The sequence below is a fragment of the Myotis daubentonii genome, chromosome 13, assembly GCF_963259705.1.
Source record: "Myotis daubentonii chromosome 13, mMyoDau2.1, whole genome shotgun sequence".
In the NCBI taxonomy this organism is placed as follows: domain Eukaryota; kingdom Metazoa; phylum Chordata; class Mammalia; order Chiroptera; family Vespertilionidae; genus Myotis; species Myotis daubentonii.
In genome coordinates, this window is record NC_081852.1 from 59,791,178 (window position 1) to 59,816,260 (window position 25,083).

Consider the following 25,083-nt stretch of genomic DNA (forward strand, 5'->3'; position numbering starts at 1 on the left):
GTGCTCAACCCACTGAGCACACTGGCCAGGGCCACAGGATTTCGAATGCTCCCTCTCACAGGTCTGCTCCTATCTGAGGGGCAGTAGCAGGAGGCGGGCACAGCAGGGTTACCTGCAGGTGTGGGCAGTGACGGGGGAGCTGGGCGATGGGGGATGGTGGCAGCGGGCACCTCCTCTCCCTTCTCCTCAAGCAGGTCTCAGTGACACAGCCTTCCTCATTTCTGACCGTTCCCTGAAGCCTTAGCACTTCGGTGCAAGCACAAACACGTTCGGGGTGAAACGTATCTGACACCCTGTGCATTTCCTGGTGTGTAAGGAGGAGGTGAAGTTACCGAGGGGAGAAAGACAGTCCTGCAGGAGGGTTTGTCGCAGAGCAGGGCCCGCTGTCCCCATCTCTGGGTGGGTCCTCAGACTCGTCATGTTTTTGTTGTTGTTGTTAATCCTCGCCCGAGAATATTTTCCCATTGATTTTTAGGGAGAGTGGAAGGGAGGGGGAGAGGCAGAGAGAAACATCGATGTGAGAGAGACACATCGATTGGTTTCCTCTTGCACACACCCCAACCAGGGCTGGGATTGAGCCTGCAGCTGAGGCAGGTGCCCTTGACCGTAATGGAACCCAAGACCCTTCAGTCTGCAGGCTGACGCTCTACCCCTTGATCTGCTAGGGCCAGACCCACGTCTTGAGTGTCCACAGGCGCCCTGGCCCAGGTGCCGGGTGGGCGCAGCCTGCGGGAGGCGATGACGTTGCCGAGGCGAGCCTCGGGGTAAGAGTGACGGTGGTTATTTTTAACCCTCTGCCCACCATTCCGTCAGCATCCAGGAGAGAAAGGGAGGAGGTGGGGGGAGTGGCGGCCACGATGGAGTCATTACCAGGCAGCGCAGCACAGGGAGGAGGCAGAGCCATCTGCCCGGGAGCCGCTCGCCACCTGTCCTCGCTCCAGGGCGAGTGAGTGGGTGGCTGTAACTTCCTGTCCCGCCACCGAGCAGCTGGGCGTGACTGCTTCCCCCTCTCAGTAACTCACCCACTGAGCCACCGCGTCAGGAAGGCCCCGTGCCAGGACCGAGGGCGCAGCCGATCCGTGGCTGTCGCTGCCTCCTTGGAGAAACCCGTGGGTGGGCAGCAGGCACCGGGGCTGGCGGATGCAGCCTCTTCCCTTTTTTTAAAAAAAAAATCCAGGAATTGTTTCCTCCTCCACTGCAATGAAGAATGTCATAATACATATTAACATTTCAGAGAGGCTCAGCGACAAAAATAGCACCGCAGCACAATTACTTACACTCCAGAGTGTCGGAGACTCAGCTGGCTTCTGTGGGAGAGACAGCTGTGTGTCGAATACAGGGGTTGCGCAGCTCTCGGGAGGAAAAATATTGGATTTAAACAACCTGGGGAAAAAAGACTTTGTCTAGTTTGTTTCCACAAATGAACTCCTGTTAAGGATGCGAGCTCCGCGTGGCCGCGCGGGCACTGCCACACTTCTTCGCTCCTCACCGAGGAGGTGTTTTTGTTGATTTCAGAGAGAGAGAGGAAGGGAGGGAGAGAGAGACGTGTGCACCTTAGGCGTGTAAGGTGCAGAGTTTCCTAAACGGGGAGCCCCTGGCTGGAATCCAAAGGGCTTGGCAGGAGGGGAGTCTGCTCTTGCTCACCCACCTCCTCTGCTCGTATCTGCCCACCAGGCTCCATTCCGTGGTATCTGTCCACCGGGCTCCATTCCGTGGTGTCTGCCCACCGGGCTCCATTATGGGGAGGGAACTCCGGGCTCGGCATTAGCCATCTCCCCTGTTAGCTTCCATCCGCTGTTGGAAAGGAACTTGGAAACGCATCACTCACGTTAACAGCACGCATGTGTGTGTGCCACGTGGACAGAACGCTAGACAACAGGCCCGAGACGTCCCGCTGAGCCTAAGGAAGGGGCATTTCCCTGCCCTGATGCGGGGAGCCCCGGCTCCTGCGGGCCGGGGACAGTCGCTCCCTGCGGGTGCCATGACCTCGTGCGCCCAGGTGTGTGCGGCTCTAGCAGTCGCTGTGGAGCTGTGGCTTTTCTGCCTTTTGCGTCAGTGTAATCAGAGTTCATTCGTTCTTCTGTGATGGCCTTTTTTCTGCTCAAAACGAGGTGTCTTCGCAAAGCCTTTCCCGCCCGTGCTTCTGGCTGTAAGGCCGTCCCCTTCACGTTGGTGTCGCATTTGTTTATACCTGTGCCTCCGCCCAGGACCTGGTCCTCCTGAGAACGGTTCATTCCCTGTGAGAGGTGAACCCAGGATGCGACTAAGCAGTGATGGCGAACCTATGACACGCGTGTCAGAGGTGACACGCGAACCCATCTTTTGGTTGATTTTTCTTTGTTAAATGGCATTTAAATAGATAAAATAAATATCAAAAATATAAGTGTTTGTTTTACTATGGTTGCAAATATCAAAAAATTTCTATATGTGACACGGCATCAGAGTTAACTTAGGGCTTTTCAAAATGCTGACACGCCGGGCTCAAAAGGTTTGCCATCACTGGACTAAGGGGACCTGCAGAAAGAGAATCTGTCACCCCAACTAAACCCGTGTGCCTGTGGGAGCATGCATGTCCACACACGCGTGTGCTCCCGAGTGTGAGGGTCAGTGCGTGGGCTGGGTGTGTTGTCAGGTGACTTGGGCCACGCGGGGCGCTGGTGACAGGTGCTGTGCCGTGGGGGGTCAGAGGGAGGCGGATTGGAGAACCATCGGGAGAAGCGTGAGGGCCCAGCCCCGCGGTGGATCAGGATGGACGGCAGGCGGAGTCGGAGAATCAGCGCTGAAACCCGCTGTGGCGTCTTCTGGGGCTTGAGGCCTCGTCTCCGCTCATGTGCATCCCTGTCGCCGGATCTGGTGTCATTTCCGGTTGTGATCGCCTGTGTCACATACACCTGGCCTTGTTTCTATACTGAGGGGCTCACCCGGGCGGGTGTCCTGTTGGTGGTTAAGGTCGTTGAGGGGCGAGAAGCGGATAAACACAGGCCAGGCTGAGCGGGTGCTGCTGCTTCTACACACACGTTTCAAAATGTGATAATCGTGGGCAAGAACGTGCCGATGTTCTTTCCACATGCACAGGCCTCGCTCCCTAGCCCTCACACGCGAGTACTGGACAGACGTGAGCTCACACGCAAGCCATGCTCACTGGCCTGACAGCCGAGCTTCAGCAACGTGCAACCAGGGGCTTGAAGTAACACTGTGCCCATGGGGCCCAGACCAACCAAAGCACGGGGTGATGCTGACAGGCGGCACCCTCAGTCTGCACACCGCCCGCCATGGGGACTCCACCCCCGGGCCTCCCGCTGCGTCCTGGGCAGCCGTCCTGACGCCTCTCGCAGCCCAAGGAGCACAGCCCCCTTCTCACACTGGGAGGGCCCGGGAATGTCTCACCAATTTCACAACATGTACGCACGCACGTGCGTGCACACATGCACATGCACACACGCATACACATGCACACACACACACACACACACACGCGCGCGCACACACACTGCATCCCTTCTATCAAGGCCGACCTCAGACCGGCTCTTCACTAGGGCACCAGGTTTGACTATTCGCCAGAATGACTCCCCACGGCCGCCTCAGAAGCCCCACCTCTGGTCGGGCCGTTGCCCTTGGAGGCGCGTGTCCTCTGGGCGGAATGGCTGCCGACTCGGAGAGCCGTGATTCCGTGGGGCGAGCACGCACCCCCTGCACAGTGAGGTCACAGTGGGCGCTTAGCCGAAGCCGGCGTAAACCTCTCGGTGTTCCCCCAATTTATTATTTTAAGCCTATTAGCAAGCTATGATGTTGGCTGTTATTTCCAAAAATAATTAATCGGAGACGAGTCCAAAGAATTCCGAGGAGGTTAGGCTTGGCAGGACCGCCTGGCGGATTACACACTGCAATTAGCACGGCTCCCTCAGCCTCCGTCCTCGCGACCCTTTAATTACGTTTCTCCGACACTCTCTCCCGGACGCGGTGGGGTCGCGGTCCCTGCTCCGCACGCTGGTGGCGGTGATGCCGCCTACGCCCCTGAGAGAGTGTGGGAGGCCGGCCAGCCCTTCCTCAGCGCAGATGTGTTCTGAGAGGTTCGGGTTCTTCTGCGGGGAGGATGGGACTGAAGTCAGGCTCAGTGCCAGGCCTGGGCCCGGCGTGATTGACAGCGATGCCGCCACAGGGTGGCCCCGTCTCTAGGGTGGAGCTTGCTGGTTCCAGGTGCCCGAGAACTGGCCCTGGCGGGGTTTCTCTCCACCCCATGCCCACCAGGGGAACCATCCTGGTCCCTGCAGAACCCGCCTCGGCCTGTGGTCACCCCAGCTCCGCCACACTGTCGCCCCAAGGCCGGAGTGTCCTTGGGCAGGAAGACAGCGACCCTCCTGTGCTCAGGAGAAGGGAGATGTGCCAGGTTTCGTGATTCCCAGCCTCACCCCGGGGCTGGCGTGGAGACCAGTTCAGCAGCCGAGCGGGTGGGGCGGGGGCCACCTGAGCCCCTTAGTCCCTTAGTCTATGAAGTCACGGAGGGAAAGCATGTTCAGACTGTGACATGTTTGTTTTTTTTTTAAAATATGTTTTTATTGATTTTTAGAGAGAGAGGAAGGGAGATAGAAACATCAATGATGAGAAACATCATTGACAGGCTGCCTCCTGCACGCCCCCTACTGGCGATGGAGCCCGGCATGTGCCCTGACTGGGAATTGAACCGGTGACCTCTTGGTTCATGGGCCAACGCTCAACCGCTGAGCCACGCCTACCGGCGAGATGGTGACATGAATTTAGATGTCATTAATATTAACTAGATTTCGTTAATATTGATAAGTGCTGTCCCATGAGAGTCCCAACCTCAGGACCACACTTGGCACCAGAACCCAGCGGACACCTTCACTCGCCTCGTTGTTAACCCCCAGCAGCTGAGGCCCGGGCTTCCTCCCGTCTCCTTTCGGTTGTTCCCGACTCTGTGCTCTTGTGTGTCACCAGGATGGTCTTCAGATTCCTCTCGGCACCTTTCCGTTCAGTTCCTCTTCTCTCCCCACCCCAGCCCCCGAGGGCCTCCGTTCCTCAAAGCATCCATCTTCCCGAATCATCCCTCCTGCATCCCGGTAGCTGCCATGCGGGCGGCGTCTGCTGGCTGACAGCCACGTCTCGGGGTTCGGCGTCTCCACTCCTATCCCAGCCACACTTGCCTGGAGCATCTGCTACCGTAATGTCCCAATAAAAGGAAATTCCAATCTCTTTGATGTTTAAAATTCTCATTTGCCTGCAAACTTGACGGATAGGTTGTCAAGTTTACACAATACGGGCGTGAGTTGTTTTTCTCTTAAGGAATTGCTCTCACCGTCTTCTAAAATCGGGACTCGCGGAGGGAAGGGCGCACTCCAGCCCGTGTGAGCTCACAGGTGTGTTTTCTTTCTGGAAAGACACTATGGCGAGGGCACCAGGTTTATCTTTGATCTACAGGGATGTTCTGATGGTAGCTACACATTTAAAAATATTAATTCTGGGGGAAAGTCTGTGGGCCTTTTCAGATTCATTGTTCTCTACTGCTGGGAAATTCTCTTATTCACACACACACTCAGACGTACACACACATGTGCTGTGAGTATAGATTATAGATTGCATTTTATATTGTGCTACACGTTATACTTTGTATTACATGTACCACATAGAGTATAATGTGACTACATGTAGTGTGAGAGAAATTACATGTAAGAGAGTATGATGTATTCACATGACCTTTACATCGATTACAAACATATTATATGTCATCTCCTCCCGCGTGGGGATGCTGTGTTTCTGGGGTCGCAGCAGGAGGCTGGCAGCCATCGTGATCGTCCCCCCTCATGTGTTGTTATTTTCTCTCATCTTTTGTGTCTCTGACTTTCCCCCACATCCTGGGAGGCCTCTGGACCTCCTGTGTTTTCAAAGTGTATTGAGTTGGAAGGAGCCCTTTGCCCCTGAGCACGCCTGTCTGCCCTCGGTCACCATCTGCTCTGCCTGTGGCACCTGGGGCATCTGCTCACCTGTGGATGCAGCATTTGTCCTTTTCCTTTTCGCTTCTCTCTCTGACTCACCTGCCCCCCTCCCGGGGCTCCCGGGGATCATCGTAGTCTGTTCTCTGTTGCCCGTCTGGCCTGGATGTCGTCCTCCATGTTCTGGGAAGGTTCTTGAAGGCCCCATCCCTTCTGAGGGCAATCAGGAGCCCAGCGTCTTTAAAAATATGTATATTTTTTAATTTCAGAGAGGAAGGGAGAGGGAGAAATATATGGAAACATCAGTGGGGAGAGAGAATCATTGATCGGCTGCCTCCTGCATGCCCCCTACTGGGGATGGAGCCTGCAACCCGGCATTGTGCTCTGACTGGGAATCGAACCCTGATCTCCTGGTTCATAGGCCGATGTTCAACCACTGAGCCATACCGGCCGGGCACCCTGGGAGGGTCTTGACTCTGACCTGAGTCAGGTGTGGCATCTGCAGGTGAGAAGGGACTCAGCCTTGTCGTGCAGAAGCTGGGCATTCAGTCATGTGGCAGGATTTCTGAGCGCCATCTCTCCCTGGTGTGTGATGTCACGGTTGTCGAGGTCACCCCCAAGCCCCGGCAGGTGCTGCCTGCTGCCCTGCCCTCTCCTCTGTCTCCGGGCCTCCCTGGGCAGCGCTGGCGCTTTGGCCACATCCCTGCGGAGGGAAGCCGCAGCGTGTTTGCTGACCGGGTCCGATTATCACCCAACTTGTTTGCGCTGTTCGACCACTTGTCCCAATCTGCAAACAGCTTTCTTTCGAGATAACAAATAAATAAACAGATAACAGAGGGACGTGCTCATTGTCCCATATGCCTTTATTCTTAGGAGATAAGATGAATGTTGACATTTAATTCTCATTTTTATTCTGGGCGTCGCATGAATGCCTCCTCAGCGGGTGTGCTATCAGCAGATCTTCGGTTCCTGTATCAGCAAACAGTTTATGGGCTGTTATTTACTTTTCTGTGTCCAATAAAGGCTGCATTCAAGCGAAGGCGTGAAATTCCATTTCCTCAGGCAGCTGCAGATATGACGTCGGTGAGAGTGACAGGCTGTGCCCACGCCCCGGGCCCGCTCCGTCCCGGCTTCCCGGGATCCGCAGCCGTAGCGGACTGTCCTTGGTGAGCACACTTGGACTGGACGGGGCTGTCCTTTGGTCACAGCAGATGAATAAGTACCGGAGGGGTGTTGCTTTTTTATATATTTTTAAATTGATTTCAGAGAGGAAGGGAGAGGGCGAGAAGGATGGCAACATCAATGATGAGAGAGAGAGTCATTGATCGGCTGCCTCCTGCACGCCCCCCACTGGGGATGGAGCCTGCAACCTGGTCCTGTGTCCTGACCAGGAATGGAACTGTGAGCTCCTGGCTCATAGGTTGATGCTCAGCCACTGAGCCACGCTGCTGGGCAAGGGGCATTTGCTTTTAGGTTCCCAGAGTCAAGACTGCGGCAGGCCAGGGGACCGGGGTGTGCCTGGAGTGTGGTTTGTGCCAGGACACCCTCCTGACCAGGAAGGATGGCTCCCAGGACTGCGGGGCAGAGGCTCCGGGCACTGCATGCTGAGCCAAAGCTGCAGCCAGGCCTCCCCCCTTCAGCCCAGCCGTCCTGGTGGCCAGAGGGTTGGCCCCTCTGGGGGCAGCTGCCAGGGCCGCTTCCTGAGGTTGTGCTGTGGCAGACTTGCAGGGCAAGGCTGACCGCGGTTGGGGTGGCAGTGGTGGGGGAGAGGTCGAGGCTGGTTGGGGGGGAAAGGGGTGGTGGAAGGAAATTGGAAAACCCTGACGTCATTAATGGTGCTTTGACTTTCAAAACATGAGAGTATTTTGACGAGAATAAAGCCATTTCCTGTACCCTGCTTGAGTTAGGAAAGCCAGAATTAGGGCTTTCGGGGTGAGAGGGCTGCACAGAACACTCTCGCTCCCGAATCAATCAGATTCCTAAAGGAGGAGCCCAGGCAGCAGCAGCCCGGGCTCAGGATAGAAGGGCGTGAGCCCTCGCCCTGGGGCTAGGGTGGGCCCTCTGCCTGCGGGAACCTCTGGGAGAAGCGCTTTGCGTGGCTGAGCCCCAGCGTGGGCGTGTTCCTAGCAGCTACTCCAGCCGAGAGGGGCAGAGGCTTCCTGTGCCAGGGGAGGTGGTGAGCTCCCACCGTGGCCACACCCTTCCCCAGGCCTGCGTAGGTCGGCGGCTTTCCCATCTTGTTAGTGTGGCCCAGGACCTCCATGGAATTGCCCGCACCCACCCACGCCATGCTGTACGCTGTACGGCTGTGCGGGTCTTGGCCCTCCGTGGCCTCACGTCTCCGGATACTCCATATAAAGACGCAGCAGACACAGGTTTCTGCTCAGAACGTGGCTCAGCCAAGCACCACCTGGAAGCACTTTTAACTCCCTTCATCCAACGGAGATTTACTGCCCGGTGGCCTGGCATCGCACAGAGGGCATTCCGGTCCCTGACCTTGCCAAGCACTAGTTCTGCAAATAATGTCAACCTCCCTCCCCATCTCCCCCTCCCTCTCCACACACACATCCATCACCACCAGGAGGGTCTGCTTCAGCGATGCCTGAGACATACATCTTTAATGTGGGAAACATTCGCACCGTGTTAAAGCACTGTGTGAAATGGTGAAGTTTTATGCCAGCCCCTCAAATTACCCATCTTCACCAGGTACAATGCACCTACATATTAAATTAGCAGATGCACTAATTTATCTTCCTTTATTTATTCATTGTCTCATTTCAATAAACATTCCCTAAGCACCTACTGTGTGCAAGGAACTGTTTTTGGCACCTGGCAAACCTTGAAGAACAAAATAAAGATCTCTGTCCTTGAGGGTGTACACCTATGGGGAGAAGCAAACCCTAACAAAAGATGGGGCACGTGAGTGAGTGATGTGGGCGGTAGACAGTGATCAGTGGTGGAAAACAGGCCTGGCCAACAACAAAGGCGCTCGGAGGCAAAGGGGCCCGTCACGCTGTGCGTAGCGTGAGGGGGCAGGCTCACTGGGAAGAGACCTTTTGGGCAAAGCTGGGAGCAGGTGAGGGATCCCGCTGGGGGGCTGTCTGGGGACGGGACATTCCAGCAGAGGGAACAGCCTGCGTTGGGGTGAGCTTGCCATGAGTATGAGCCATCGGGAGGCTGCAGACGGGCGTGGTGGGAGGGGGTTGGGCAGAGGATGGGCAGCGGGGCCACGAGGGATCACAGGAATGTCTTTACAGCAAGTGAACTGGGACTTTTGCAGGGTTTGGAGCGAAAATGCGCCAAAGATGTCTTCTGGTTTGAAAGGGCCGCTGGCTGCTAAGAGCAAGCCTTTGGGGCGAGCGATGAAGCAGGTGTCGTGTGTGAGGGGGTTTTAAGAACGTCGAGAGAATGGATCAGGCGACGCTATTTGCGGCAGCCCCTGGGGACACACAGATGTCCTCACTTCTCCGCCTCAGACTTTCCTGCTCCGAGTACAGGCTCCTGGCGGCGCCTCCTTCCGGACACAGTGGCCTCTCTCAGGGTCCGCACTCCTGGGGGGTCAGCTCTGACCCTAGGTCCCCTGGGTCAGCCTGTCCTCCGGCTGGGAACCGCCACGGTCTCAAAACTTGCCCGGAAAATGGTCTCCTTGTGCTCCACGGGTTTCGTGTTTGTTTCCGCGATTTTAACAACTCGGTGCGCTTCCGGCCAGTGATAAATTGCAGAACTATCGCCGTCATTCGCCAGGCGGTATTAGGAAAGTTAGCGTATTTTACTACCTCGTGGATTTCCAACAGTGTGCGCGACAGGTACACGGTCTGTCAGGTGCAGTGTGGCAGGGGGTGGGGGGTGGGGGGAAGGAGGGGTGGGGGAATGAGCCGGAAATAATCACAACAAAGACACTGGCGATATGCTTCCAACAATCTTCAAGGAATGAAGTGATTTCTTAAAAGTTTAATGGAAACTAAAATGACAGATTCTCTTTTTAGTGCACTGTATATCCCATCGCTTCAACATTGATGTTTTAATGCGGCTCTAAATGGGTTATAAAATTACATATAAAAACAGCGCTAACAAGGGGAAATATCTGGACAGAAAAACCCAGTAAATGGTAGACAGGAGAGAAAAAAGTCACAGAAAAGACTGAGACATTGGAATGAATACTCTAAATCTTATATGTGTGTTTGCATATATGCATATATAGGCACATAGGTCATACACCCACATATATGAACACTAGCTCTTATTTAAACAATGCAATGCCATGAAGAAAGGGATCCAGAAAGTAGAAATACATGAGCTAATAAAGGTACAGAACGCGTGTAAGTTTGTTACTAACAAAGAATGCCAATTGTAACAATGAGACCTCAATGGTACTGTGTGACCCCCCTTCCCCCTCCTACATTACGTTACATCGTTACATCGTTACCCTGCGTTATAGAGACAGGCTCAGGCGCTGCTGTCAGCAGGATAGAGCATCTTTCTGGAGACGAGTGTGTATCATTCTCCTCCCACATTGATGTCCTCCGACCTACCATCCCCTCTAGGGGAGTTCAGTCTTAGGATGCATGCAGTTTACTCCAGGGAGAGCTATTTGTGACACTTAAAACATTAGCAGCGACTTGCCTCTCCTGTGATACTGTAGGTAAGTTGTTCTGTGAAGTGACTCTTCTCTGTAGCCTGTAGCCTTTTACAAACACTATTTGCAAAGACCACAGTTTACCGGGAACTGCTGACCACATCTCGTGTTTCAGAGGCAGAGAGAGAGAGACGAGGAGGGTGAGGAGATGTTCATGAGACAGGCCTTGCTCCCACCTTCTTCTCTGGGAGATGGGGGGCGTCTGTGTGGACACCCCTCATCCTTTGCCCAGCCCACCAGCCACATTCGAGGGCTGGCAGAGCCGTGAGCGGTAGCCAGCCCACCGTGCCCGGGCTTAGGCAGCGAGCTGCACCACATCCCCTAACGAGCCGTCGCCCCACGTGACCGTCGCCCCACGTGACCGTGGGAGAGTCAGGGATGAATGCTCCAGGGCATGTTGGTAGTTGGCAGGTGAGGGTGGGACCCATAGCACATGAGTGTGCCATGGGTGGCCAAGACTTTTCTCAAAGATCTTGATATTCTCCGTGAAGGCAAATGGAGATTAGCTTCCTCCCCGATCCATCTACTTGGAAAGAAATAAAAAGTTGGGGTGGAATTCCGAAGGAAGAATGAGCTCCCGGGCTCTGTCCCTGAGTGTGTGTCGGGCTGGGGAAGTGTGGCCCCAGGTCCAGTCTGGTAACACCCGGGACCCAGGAGTTACACAAGGAGAAGGGACTGGCAGGTCACGGAGCGGCACCTCTCTGGACGCTGGTCCTTGGGGAACAGTCCAGGTGCGTAGAGCTGGGCTGCTACAGCCGTGCTCGGGCGCGGGCAGGAGAGGTGGTGGCCGGAGCCGGGAGGAGAGAGTCAGAATCGGGTCTCAGAGACAGACAGACAGAAATGGGATGGCGGCAGGAATGACAGGACCCGGAGCCTGAGATACTAATGAGCCAGAAGAAGGGTCTCCAGCCGGCGCTCGATAAGGATAATGGTGCTCAATGAAAATGAAAATGTTACGCAGATACCATAAGAGGCCCCCTGTTCTGTGAAAAAATGAGAACGAGGAACGTTCTCCATCAGTGATCAGCATCTGAATGAATGACCGTGATCTCTGTGCTAATTACAGTGCGCAGCTTGGACTTTGTGCTCCGGTCTGTCACCCATTCATCCAGTCGGCCTCAGTGACCGGGGTAGCCGGACAGCCAGCTTGACAGGTGGCTAACCTGCCGCTGGGCGGGAGGACTGGCTGCGCTGGAGGTCCGTTCGGTGAAGACCACAGGTGTGTGTGATGCAGAGGTTTCCCTGAGTCCCCTCTGAGCTGAGTTGGAGGACCCCATTAGGAGGTGCTTGCCCGAGGCTGCATGAGGCTGTATGTGTGCTGTGGGGGTTACCCCCCTGCCCGCGCCCAGACAGGAGGGAAGCCGAGGTCGGCCTGGGACCAAGCAAAGCCCGAGGCCACTGTGTGGGCTGACTCCGTCCACCTCTGCCCACACCCCTCAGCCCCTAAGTGCACCCTGAAATTCCAGTTTGCAGCTGCGAGCCCAGCCCGGGGGAAGGAGGGAGGGGTACCTTTCCCAAAACCACATGCACAGGCATAGAGATGGAGTCCCCACTGGGCCAGGCGCTGGGTTGGGCTTCCACCAGCCATGGCATGTCTGGCCCTGGTGGTGACTCCAGGAAAGCTCCCTTCCCATGGCCAGTGGCCACACCCACAGAAAGTTCTGGAAGGCAGGCCTCTGAATGGGGTGTTGCTTTCTTCTGGGGCCTTGAGGGCAAAGGGCCAGGCCAGTTTGGAGCCTTGCTGTTGTGAGGAGGCCGGTGGCAAGGAACACGCCTGAGAGGGCGGCCAGCTCCTGGGAGAGGGGAGGGCGCATCCCTGCTGCCCGGAGCCCGGAGCCCGGAGCCCACTGGCCGGTGCCGCAGGGGCGGGGCCCAGGCGGGGGTGAGAGCCCCGGGTGGGAGAGCCTCCTGCACGCAGGCCTTCGTTTTGCTTCTGTGCTTTTCCTTGAAGCAGGAAAGCCTCCGTCTCGCTGCGTCTCACACAGGCGTTAGAAGACAGCGCTTCACTGTCCCCCTTCCCCCGGCAAGGTCAGGAGTCTTTTTTATTTTTATTTTTTCTGAATGAAACAGGTTTTTGTTGCCTGGCGTTTACACTTATAAACCATCATTAGTTTCGATTACACGTATTTAGCAGGTGGCTCATTTATGTGGAATGCCGCGAGCGTGAGTCTCTGGCTGCGTTTCTGGGCCAACAGCTGTCCCAGCAATGACGTGTCGCCTCCTCGGCTTGTTGGCCCCAGGAGACCAGTGTTGGCTCTCCGGCCGGAAGTCTTCAGTTCTCAGGGCTGAGGTGCAGGGCTGACAGGCCGCCCCTCCTCCGATGGAGGCGGGGCCTTCCCGTGATGGCAGCTATGGTCCATGCGTGGGCTGGCATGTCAGAGTGGGCTGAAGGCATGTCAGGGAGCCGCTCCTCCGATGGAGGCGGGGCCTTCCCGTGATGGCAGCTGTGGTCCATGCGTGGGCTGGCATGTCAGAGCGGGCTGAGGGCATGTCAGGGAGCCGCTCCTCCGATGGAGGCAGGGCTTTCTCCGAACACTAAATTTCGTGCAAAGAAGCCAACACATTTTTCAGGCCCCGGGCCCTAATTCACAGAAGGACCCAGCGCCGTTCAACACGTAGCCATCGATGTCCAAACTCAAGTGCCGTTTGCGGCTGATGGTGAGGCCCGCGTCGGGGGCGGACGCTCAGGGCCCCGACGCCGCGTCGGTAACTCATTGTTTTGATGGACTGTCGCCGCCGCCGCGCTCGCACCGCACGCGCAGAGTAACGGCCACCTTAATGGCCCGGAACCTGTAGGCTGTGTCATATTTATTGCGTCATATGTTACACGGTGGCGCTCCAGACTGAACGAGGCGATTCTCGCACGGGTTTGGGTTATGGATGAATATGATTTCTTCCGGGGATCAGGAGGGTTTTGTGTGTTTCCACGCTCTCAGAGGAACAGGACTTGAGGGCGCGTGCAGCCAGCTCCCAGAAACAGGCGGGCACGAGGACACGCGTGGCCACACGGCTTCTCCCCTCAGCCGCAGGTGGCGGTGACAGGAGTTGGGTGACCACACGGGGCCTGGTCTGCCGGACCCTGCAAATGTCCCAGAGGCGTGTTGTCTGCAGAAACTCGGCCTCTGCTTCCCGGAGGGTTTGAAGGTGGCAGGACCGCACATCCAGACCACCCCCTGTGCGGGCAGGATGGGTTCCGACGCGTTCTTGTGTTTAGGGGTTGCACAGCCTTGCGGGGGCTGGGCCGGCTCTGAAAAATGCTCCCAAACCAGTTAATTTTGCGAAGAACTCTAATGTGTTTTTAATGAGTCATAATAACAGATGTAATTTTAACCGATGCGTGGCATAGTTTTAAAATGTATTACTTTCCAATGCTACAGCCCTGTTTTAAGCTTTCGGAAATTTCCCCTTTGGAGACGCGGGCCACGGTGAGGAGACCCCGTCTCTTGCGGGCTGCCCTCCCCTTTCGGGAGGAGGTAGGTTTCCCAGGATCGTGCGCTGACGTGGGAAGGGTCTGCCGGGCCTTCCTCAGGCACCTCCTGGCGGTTTCAGGAGAAGATGGCTTTGAGACGTCCTCGCTCTATCAGTGTGCCTCCTCCCTGCACGGAGTCCCTTCACACGCTTCCACGCCCCGACAAACCACAGCGCATTTCATAGACTAAGAGGAGCTTTGGCCCAGCCGGTGGGTGTGGCTCAGCGATTGAGCACCGACCTATGAACCGGGAGGTCACGGTTTGATTCCTGGTCAGGGCACATGCCCGGGTTGCAGGCTCGATCCCCAGTGGGGGGAGGTAGGAGGCAGCCAATCAGTGATTCTCTCTCATCATTGATGTTTCTCTCTCCTCCTCTCCCTTCCTGTTTGAAATCAATAAAAATATACTTTAAAAAACAGGAGCTTTGTGTATAAACTAGACTAGTGTCCCTCAGAAGGGCTAGGGTCCCAGTTGGCCAACAGGACTCTCCCATTCCTTGCCTGGATGTCACAGCCGCAGCCCAAGGAACCCCAAAGCAGCCTTTTGTGCTTGTAAATGAGTTAGACTATGCCCAACCCCGCCCGCAGGCCTCATCGCCCCTTTACTGAAGCCCCGCCCACCCCTCGGGGTCTCCCGGGCCACCTGCACAGCCGTGCTCTCCGTGAGGGTGGCAGTTATGGGCACGTATGGCAGGGGAGTGTGGGGGGTCGGAGGGGGAGGGATGGGGGAACTGGGTAAAGTGAGGACTGAGTTTAGAAGCCCTGCTGCTGGGCGTCTCTGGGGCCCCTTGGCCACGTCCTTTCTCTTAGGGCACCGACTCCTTCCCAGCACGTGACTGTCCGTGTGCACAGCTGGAATCACCCACCATGTGACATCAGGACGCCGTGCGTCACTGGCCTGTTGCCATCGCTGTGCCCTGTGCCCAGTGCAGGGCTCCTTCCTGTGATGGCTGTGGTCCATGCATGGGGTGGCAGGTCAGAGAGGGCTCGTTTGCCGGGGGCCAGCGGGCAGAGGGAAGATCCCCTCTCTCTCTGGAACCCAGTCCTGGACCTACAGACACTGGGGATCACAAAGCTGAGTGCACCCCGTGTTCTCGTCCAGAGCAAACCAGGCAGCACATGAACAGGACTCCGCAAGGCAGGCGGTGTGTCACGCCCTTAATCATGGACGAGCCAGTGTGTGGGGGAGGGAAACGCCGAGGTATTTTCTGAATGGGCAGCCCTGCCCCCTGCACACGGCCCATCTGGAGACCCGGGCTGTGTCCCCTCCAGTCCCCAAGCCGAGGGCCCCGGGACAAGGCTGGCCCGTGTCAGGCTCCTTGTGACCCTACTTGGCTGGCCGCTCCTCTCTCGCTGCCCAGGTTCTGAGAGCAGCAGGCGTCCTGGCAGCGAGGTCCCGGCCTCAGCACTGCATGGTCAGTCACAGGACATATCACCACACACCGGCTCTGAGGCTGCAGGAGCCACAGGGCGAGTAGGGGAGCCCGTCCTGGGCTCTGTCCTGCGTCCACAGCCAGGAGCCTGTTACATCCCCATGGGAGCCATGTGGAGTGTCGGAGGCCCCTCGTTCTTCTTGCATTCACCCCCCAGGGAGCAGACAGTCCGAAGGAACTCTTCTGTTCTAAGCTCTGGGCTGGCCCAGGCTATCGGGGCTCCACAGGCTGGGGTTCCACTCACGTCCCTCCAGAGAGGGGCCAAGGCGGGCAGCGGGGCAGCGTTTCAACGGCAGCAGTTATTGTAACAATGGATCTGATTTTACCTCCCCATCCATCACATGCACTGTTTTCTCTTAGCAACCCCGGTGTAAATTGCTTTTCGAGGAATAAATGGACAATTCTGGTTGATGAGCCTTAGCTCCCGGGGCAGGGAATTCGTCCTTTTATAAAAGCCATCAGGATCTACTTATCCGCCGTGGTCAGCGGCGGTGAAACCCAGCGCCCTGGGTGATGGGCAGGCTGTGTCCCGTTCATCGTCCTGCTGCCCCTTGGAGCCCTCGTGAAGCGGAAGAGAACATGAAAGGTCAGATAAATGGGTGCTTGCCCCGTCTGTGGCTGGGAAGACTCAGTGTCCTCCTCTGTGATATGAGAACGGCACGATAAAACCTGCTTTAGAGTTCCCAAAGCAGGTAGATGTCCTTTTCATCCAAGATTCTCACAACAACCTGTGGAAGAGGAAAAACATTGTCTAAGTGAAGGCCTTACTGTAGTGGGTGCGCCGGCAGCTGCAGGCCTGGAGACGGAGTGCTTAGGAAGAGGCCCGAGGCTCTGCCAGCTCCACTTGGCCTCAGTCCCCACCCCGCCCTGATGTCTCACCCCCGACCCACTTCTGACTTTATGTGTCTCCTTGGGCTTTGTTCATACGGTTGGGACTGTTTTTGTCCATTTCTTCTTCTTAATCAAGGGGAGGCTGAACAGGAACTGACTCATCGATGACTCCTGGCTGGATTTTGCCAAAGTCAACTGCTTTACCGTACAGAACTGATCTCCTCCTGTGCGCCTCCACCTGCAAGGCCATGGCAGGGACAGAGCCACCTGCCCGCGCGTCCTGCCCTTCCCTGCGGCCTGTGCGGGTCTGTGTCTGTGTGGGGCCAGGCAGCAGGGGCTGGGCCGTGGCCGCGTCAGGTCAGGTTCCCGGCAGCAGCCATCTGGTGCTGCTCTTCGCACTGTAGGCTGGTCCCCGTGTCTCTTGGGCGGGTAACTTTGCTGTGGGAAGGTTTCTGTGTTTCCCTGCAACCCTGGTTTCTCCTTCTCGGTGCCGTTTCTGACCCACGAGAGGTCAGAGGACATGCTTGGCCCCTGACCACGCTCTTCCCAGCCTCAGCGACGTTCTCGACAGCCCGGGCCTCACGTCCTTCCCCTTCCCCCTCCACGGCCCCTCTGACCACAGCCAGCTCTCCCCCGCGGGCTGCACTCCCCGTGGGCCGTGGGCCAGGCGCCCTCCCAGCCTGTGCCTCCATGCGTGTCCTCAGAGCGCCTGCCCCCTTGGGCGGGGCCTGCACAGCTGGGGCTCCAGCATCCCCGCTGGTGACCCCTTATCTCCCCAACAAGCAGAGAGCCTCCAGGCGCGGAAGGCTGTGCTTTCCCCAATTACGCCTCTTCCTTTCTAAATTGGAGTTAAAATTTCCATTTATATTTAAATAGACATTTTAAGGTAATTTCCTCTCAGCAGCTCATATGCTTATCCAGTGGTGCGTCCCCCATTTGAAACGCTAGGATGGGCTTTGGTATCATCGGGTCTGATCAGCCGTTCCTTCCTGGCTCCCAAGGGCGACGTGGGTGGGCGCAACGTGGGAGCCAGGGAAGACTCTGGCCCAGAGGTTTCCGAAGGATCAGAAATCGTGGGTGGGTCGGGACCGGCATTGGCTTTAAAGGAAGTAGCACCTCTGTTGGCATCTCCCACTCAGAAACGACACGAGGATGTTGGTTCCAGGGGAGGATGCTGAACGGACCGGGCCTGGCTGGGTCCCACTGCTCGGCCCACCACCTCACGTGTTCGAAATCCTTCTTTAAGCTGACCTGAAGCCTGCTTCTCCCCCCCCCCGCCCCCCCCCCCCCCATAAGTATGTGGCACTTCTGAGACCCAAAAGCAGTGATAAACTTCATGGGAAACACTGAAATGACAGACACGATGCCTTTCGCTCCTGACGCTCACTGTTGGGGGATCTAGAAGGTGGTGACCGGGACCGCAGGCCCCTTATTAAATAATACAAAGACTCCAGTTTCCTAAAAGCAGGACCCGACTCAGGAGGAGGGGGTGCTCCCAAACCAAGAGGCCGGTCCCACGGGGTGAAGGTGTCGGACAGACGTGAGATGAGCTGAGGCGCCTCCAGGTGAAAGCGGATTTGGTGGGGAGGAGAGAGGTGAGTGGTGGCAGACCCCAGCGCCCCCTGTGAGGTGTGGCCGTCCCATCGAGGCAGGCTGGCTGGGCTGGACCCGAGTCCTGGGCGTGAGGAGGGTGTGTGGTGACGATGGGAGGGACCCTGGGGCTGGATTAGGGATTAGTCGACTTCACAAGGGAAGCGCAGCCCCTGCCCAGCTGGCCTTGGACTTGAGCCCTGGCCGAGCTCCAGACCCTTGGGCCCCAGCCCTGGGCACAGGTCCCGGGAAGCCAGGCTTCTGCAAGGAGCTGTGAATGCACACAGTGTGCCTGGCTCTGCCGTCGGCAGCTCCTGTTTGGTTTGGTTTTGTATTAAAAACTTGCCCTCATCCCGACACACAGGGGCCTCTACCAGGTTAAGTTGATTCCCTTCCCACTGTCCTCACCGGTGCCTGTGAGAGCTTCTTGGGACCTGGGTAACCTCAGGTCCCCACCATCCGGGGTCCTGTGGGGCAGGCGTCCTGTGGGGCAGGCGTCCTGTGGGGCGGGGTCCTGTCGGGCAGGTGTCCTGTGGGGCATGCGTCCTGTGGGGCAGGCGTCCTGTGGGCAGGGGTCTGCCTTTCTGCCTGATTTGTCCAGCGCAGGAGCAGAGCTAAGCTCATCAGGTGTCGATGTGTGACTTGCTCTCTCCGTTAGGCTTTGCCTCGGCAAACAGCAGAGCAAGAGACACAGAATCCCATGTGTTCAGGGCTTCCCTGGAGTCAGGTGCTGCTCCCAGTGCTCTGCATAAGTGCGCTCTTGGGACTGTCCCAGCAGTGTGTGTGTGTGTGTGTGTGTGGGGGGGGGGGGGGTTGGGGGGGTGGAGGTGGGGGTGGGTGTGGGGTTGGGCAGCTCCAGTTATTGTCTCCAGGCCCTGGGTAGGGGCCGGAGGGACAGCCCGGCCAGGCCGGCAGGGGGTGGCCCAGCTGAGCTGGAGTCGGAACTGAGGCTGCAGGCTCTCGAGCTCGTCGCTGCTCTCTGCTATTTTCCTAAGGATCTGAAGAACAGAATTACATTTCAGCACCGTATGGGAGTTCACAACCATCCGACTCCAGTGACAAGTAATTTTATAACGCGAACTCCCGCTCCAAGTGTGTCTGTTTTCTCTCTTCGAGCTTCTGTACAAATGTCCAACAAGTGGGCCGCCTGGATTTCAAGCCCTCCAAGGTCGTGGGAAGGTCATTGCAGGTGTTGATTTTGCTGAGGGTCTGGGTGTTTCTTCTGTCCGCCTTGAAACGTGCCATCTTCCCAGGTGCTGGGGCTGCACTGGCCATGACAGGAGCCCACGTGGCCTCTAGGGGGCTGAGGACCAGCCACAGGAAGTTTCCCATCATGCATTTGGCTGGATGGCACACTCTCTTATTGCTGATGCAGCCTCTGATTGAGGCTGATTAGGAAACAGTTTTCTGGGGTGTCTGCCTTGTAAGACAAGAGAAGGGCATTTTCAGGCTGATTAGTGATTAAAGTCTTCAGCTCCAGCGTGCGGCTGTAGGTCACACTCTCCAGCGAGAGGACAGTGTGTTTGGAGCCTTTCTGTAAATAGGGTGTCAGTCTTGTGGCCCAGGCGGGGCACCTCCATCACCTGTTAGAGCACATGTCATCTCAGGCCTGGACCAACGGCCTGGCTTAAACCATCCTAACTACTCTCACTCGCCTTAGCTCTCCAACTCTCATTGCAAAATGATATTTTATTTGCATCTGTGTTTGCTCAGAAACATTTCCTAAGTTAATTAGTTGTGTTATTAGCCAGTGGTAAATAGGCCTAATTTGTTAGCTTCAGGTGTAATTAAGAATCTTGCAATAGCAGACCTTGCAATTCCTGAGAAACCTCAAAGCATCATCTACATGCATTTGTCAAACCACCCGAACCTCCTCGCTTTTATTTACTGTTCCACTTTGGAGTCTAAATGTAATTATGGACTCATTAGGTGAAGTCTAATAATTCTGATCTTACAGATGCCAAATCTAAATTAATGAAAGTTTCCATCATGCATGTAGCTCGATGCATGAGGTTTCCCATCATGCATTTGGCTGGATGCATGAAGCTTTTCGTCATGCAATTAGCAATATGTAGGAAGCTTTCATCATGCCTTTAGCTGGATGATTGACATTTCCCATTGTGCCTATGGCTGGATGAATGAAGTTTCCCATCATGCCTTTAGCTGGGTGATTGACGTTTTCCATCATCCTTTGGGATGCTCTTAACTTTACGGCATGAACGTGGACACTGAGAAGGACTTGGAGAGGCCTTTTCACTCAGACCTTGCAGAATAAACTGCACCTTGGCCAGTCTGTGAGTCAGCGGCGAGGGAGGGGACGAGGCAGACACAAGCTTAGCTGAGCCTGCCCACACTTCTGTGCATCACTCGGAGGATGAGACAGACGGTCTCTCATCCACCGGAGAGATTAGGATGTCCTCCTGGCCACACTGCACCCTTGAGTCACCCAGTCATTGTTCTGTTTGTCTGTGAGCTTTGCTAGACTGAGGAAGAAACCAAGAGTAGGTTTGGCTGGGAGATTTCAGCAGTGGGTGCGGCTGCCTGCTTCCCGCCTGGGAGTATCGCTCTCTAAGCTAACTCAGGCCGCTCGGCAGCTTTCTTCCATTGATCTAGGTTTCGTTTGCGGATGTTTTGAATGACCCCACCCAAGAATAATAACAGTCGTCAGAGCAATCCTGGGGGCAGGCCGGGACCCAAATGCTCACCCATCTTGGAAGAGCTACGAATGTTCTCAGCAACAGCAAAAAGACGGTGTAGGTTAAACGCAGAGGGAATTTCGGTCCATTCGGTGACTTTGGTGTCTTACAGTTCCCACATGGCAGGGCGTGCTTGCCATGCTGTTCGCCAGGGGTCGGAAGCTGGCTCCTGAGTTCCCGGCGCTGGAGCTTGTCATCACCAGAGTCTCCCGCTGGGCGGCACCGCCCACACCCCGGCTCTTGCAAAAGAAACTGTAGCCGAGTCTAGTTCCTTCTTTAACGTTTCCTGGTCTGAATCGAGCCACAGCGTTGCTGTCCCTGCACCGGGACTCCGCGTGGGGGAGGGCCAGGCTCCGGAACAGGGGAGACAGCCCGTGAGACCCTCTGTGCCCCCGTGGCCGTGGGCGCTCTGGTCCCTCCGCGAGGAGCCCTGCTCTTTAGCTTCTCTGACCTGGTGATGCTGAATCGACGGGCCCGGCTGCATCATTAGCAGCTGGCGTGCCTCCAGCAGGGGTTTGCAACTCGTCCAAATCAGGTGATTGCTGGGGTCTCGGTAGCACTTTGCGTGCCAGCTGATTTCGTTCTAAAGCTGTCTCCTTGCTCCTGGCGTGCGAGGCTGTGGTGGAGGTCCCTGCCCCCCAGCCTTCTGTTCTTCTCTGATGTATTTGTGTCCATGTGTGAGCTGATGGGGCAGAGAGAGAGGCAGACAGAAAGACAAAGAAACAGAGTCAGAGAGAGAGTGTGGGGAGGGGGCGGGGGGAGGGGCAGAAATGCAGAGAAACGGAGAGAGAGGCTCGGCTGGGCACAGGGACCGTGGGAACCTGGCTTTCGTGCTCCCCCCCTCACAGCATCCTTGCTGGGTCTTGGCGGAGGGTGGGCGTTTTCTCCCTGGGCACCCCGACCTCAGCCGCCCTGACTCCTAGGCTGAGGGCCTGCCTGTGTCTGTTTCCAGTTGCGTTTTCTTCTTCAGCCCTTGCATCCTCCCCGACCCTGTGGCTCTGTATTCAGTCCAGGGCCATGTGCTGCCCCTGAGAACCTCACTGAGCGTGACAGTCATAGGTGGAGGGCGGAGCTCGGGGCGACCCGGGGGCTGGGAAAAGCCAGCCAAGGTCGGCGGGCAGTCAGAACTGGCTTGGTGGATCTCTCTCCAGCTCTGGGGATGCCAGCCACTACCCAGAGGTCCAGGACACTGTAGTGTGGGTTCAGGGCTCACAGAGGGGAGTCAGGGCGGCAGCCTCACTTCCCACAGTCAGGGCTGGTACTAGAGGCAAGGCATTGGCCCAGAGGCAAGAGGAATGGAACAGTGGGCACTGGGCAGTGTTAGGGCCTGGCAGGTGGTTTAGGGCCTAGAAACCATGGTCCAAGAGCCAGGCTCAGAATTAAGCTTTATCCCATAAAAGCTGTCTGATCTTAGGACAGTCACTCAACTTCTCGGTGCCTGTTTCTTCACTATAAAATATACATTAAGAATGTGGCTATTTATAGTGCAGAGGGTAGATGGAAGAATTACATGAAATACTGGATGTAAGGATGCTTAGTGCGAGGTCTTATACAGAGTAAGGCACAAAAGTATTAGTAGTTGTCATGAGGATGGTAATGGCGGCCTCAATGGTGGTGATGGTGGTGGTGGTGATGGTGATGGTGGTGGAAGCAGTGATGGTGGTGGTGATGATGGTGGTGGAGGTGGTGGTGGTGGTGATGTTGGTGATGGTAATGATGGTGATGGTAGTGGAGGTGGTGGTGATGGTAGTGATGGCGGTGATGGTGATGGTGGTGGTGGTGATGATGGTGATGGTAGTGATGGTAGTGGAGGTGGTGGTGATGGTAGTGATGGTGGTGGAGGTGGTGATGGTGATAGTAGTGATGGTGGTGGAGGTGGTGATGATGGTGATGGTAGTGATGGTAGTGGAGGTGGTGGTGATGGTAGTGATGGTGGTGGAGGTAGTGATGGTGGTGATGGTAGTGATGGTGGTGGAGGTAGTGATGGTGGTGGAGTTGGTGATGATGGTGATGGTAGTGATGGTGGTGGAGGTGGTGATGATGGTGGTAGTAGTGATGGTGGTGGAGGTGGTGATGATGGTGGTAGTAGTGGGCGATATGTAGCAGTGGTGGTAGAAATGTGGTTAAGAGCAGGGCCCCCAGCACAGTATGGGACCAGAATAGTAGGAATCTCTCCTTTGCCCCCTCCAGGCATGTTGGTGGGTAAGACAGAGCTGTGGCTGCCTGCATATTGAGGTGCCCAGTCTTTCCCCAGGGTCACCAGACACTGTCGGATCTGGGGGATCCGGTCTAATTCTAGTCCTACCTGCTGGGAGCTTAGCATGGCTCCTGGCCCCTCCAGGCCAGCCTGGTTCTTGCGTTGGGCTGTGGGGCCTCCAGCAGGAAGGGCCTGGCCATGCTGGGTGGGACTGTGGAGTTCACCCCCCACCCCCCGCCCACACAGCATCCCTGCCTCTCTTCTGCCTCCCACGACCCTGTGCCGCCGCCCCCAGAGCTCAGATGCATATGCCGTGGGCACTGCCCCAAACCAAGCACTCAGAAGGCCCCGAAGTGGGTCTGCGTCAGAGAGAGAGATTGAACGGAATGTCTCTGGACATTTTATTTTGATTAAAACATTAAAGTGCACGGCAGCTCTCATGGAAATTGTAAATCTTTACTGGAGGAAAATGAGAAACCAGGACCGACGTGAAATAATGGCTTGCAATGCCTCCTTGATTTTACATGGGAAACTGCGTGCCATCGCTGCCAAATTAATTTTTGGAAAATGAGTTATTGACTGCAGTTATAATTTATTACTAATAACAGAATATGTTTGTAACCTGGGCCTGATGGGGTAGTTAGCAAAGCAGGGAAGAGGAATAATAAGGGGGAGGGGCCCCTAGGAGGGGAGGAAGCCCAGGGCACCCCAGGACAGACCTGACAGGCTCCTGGTGACACGTAACGTAGTCCTGTGACGTAATGTGACCCTGTGACCCTCTGAGAGCTGAAGTGCATTCTTCAGGGTCCTTAGTTTACCTTCCGGAGATTTCAGTGACTTGGCAGAGCATCGCTGAGCAGCCTGGAGGCCGCAGTGTCCATTGCTGCCCAGGTGGCCCTTTCTCCTGTTTGCCCACCAGCACGGCCGTTCGGCTGTCTCTCCACGGAGGGGCTGTGCAGGGAGCCTGTGTCAGAGGTGGCTCTGGTCACAGCAGCGACTAAAGCAAGAAGCGGGGTGGGTTCTGGGTTCTGCTCGGGCACCCTGGAGGCTGAGCTGACACTCCCTGCAAAGCTGGGGACCTCGAGAGAGACCTCGACCACAGTCTCCTCATCTGCAGGATGGGCACAGTGACAACTCCTGTTTCTTCGGGAAGAGAGAGAGAGAGAGAGAGAGAGAGAGAGAGGGAGAGAGAGAGAGAGAGAGAGAGAGAGAGAGAGAGAGAGAGAGAGAGAGAGAGAGGAGAGAGAGAGAGAGAGAGAGAGAGAGAGAGAGAGAGAGGAAGGAAGGATATGAATGACTATGGAGATGTTTGGAGATCTACAGAGCTACCCTGAATTTCGGGGTGGGCCTTCTAGTTCCTCCAGGTGGCCCTTATCTCACTGTCGTTCCTTGCTTAGCCAAGTATACATTTTGAAAACTCAGAAAAGTATCCTCTAGATTTTAAATCCTCACCTTTGTTGGCCTGACCAGCCCAGTGAGGTCCCGGCGGCTCCAGGCCCAGCCTGACCCGTGAATGCTGCAGCTGTAGGTGTGAAATGTATCTGCAATCTGGCGATTTTGGTTATCCCACCATTAAGATCCTGGTGTGTGAGACAATAATATTTAGAAAGCATTTATCTTTGACAATTAATGTTAGAACATAAAGTCTTCTCCCAGCTTCAACTGATTTAAATGCTTACATTTAGCCAGTTATGAATGGTTATGTTATAATTTATTTTAATGGACGTTTAAACAGTGATAGCATGTAGTGATCATGGAGTGCTCCTCTGTGGTCGCCGTGGAAGGAGGATGGCTGGGCAGGAGGGGAGGGTGGGGCGGGAGGCCGCCTCAGCCCTGGTCATCAAGCGCGTCCTGGACTCTGTCCGGGGCTCCCGCTGCCTCTGGCCGACTCGTGCAGGACAGAAACAGTCAGGTCTCCGCCATGCTGGGCCCACAGGACGATGCCCTCAGTGAGGTGGCCTGGGGGAGCAGCACCCCTCCGCGGGGGGGGGCCCTCCTGGGCTCCCATCCGGGCGTGGTCTGCACAGCGAGGCCTCAGAAAGCGGGCCCTGCAGCTGGAGCTGTTTTGTAGGAACTTGTCACTTCCCCCCAAATAACAGTTCAGCCTGGGCGAGTGTCAGGGTGAGGGACAGGCTGCAGGAGGCGGCTCTGCGGGAAGTCCCGGGGGACGAATCACACCTACCGCGGGTCCCGGGGGAGGCCGCCTCGGAGTCCCGCTCCTCCCCCCTTCCCTCTCACTTTTTGATTTTATTGCCGTTTTTTGACATCAGAAGAAATTGAAAC

The 25,083-nt window shown here is 56.1% G+C and overlaps 1 protein-coding gene across 1 annotated transcript in view; it reads left to right on the plus strand.

The window, feature by feature from the left end:
- TCERG1L (transcription elongation regulator 1 like) overlaps positions 1-6,761 on the plus strand; it is a 34,146-nt gene extending 27,385 nt beyond the window's left edge. Inside the window, exon 5 of the mRNA XM_059661994.1 lies at positions 6,454-6,761. Within this exon, the coding sequence (XP_059517977.1) occupies positions 6,454-6,761 (308 nt within the window). The remainder of the gene's footprint in view (positions 1-6,453) is intronic.
- The last annotated feature ends 18,322 nt before the right edge of the window (positions 6,762-25,083 follow it).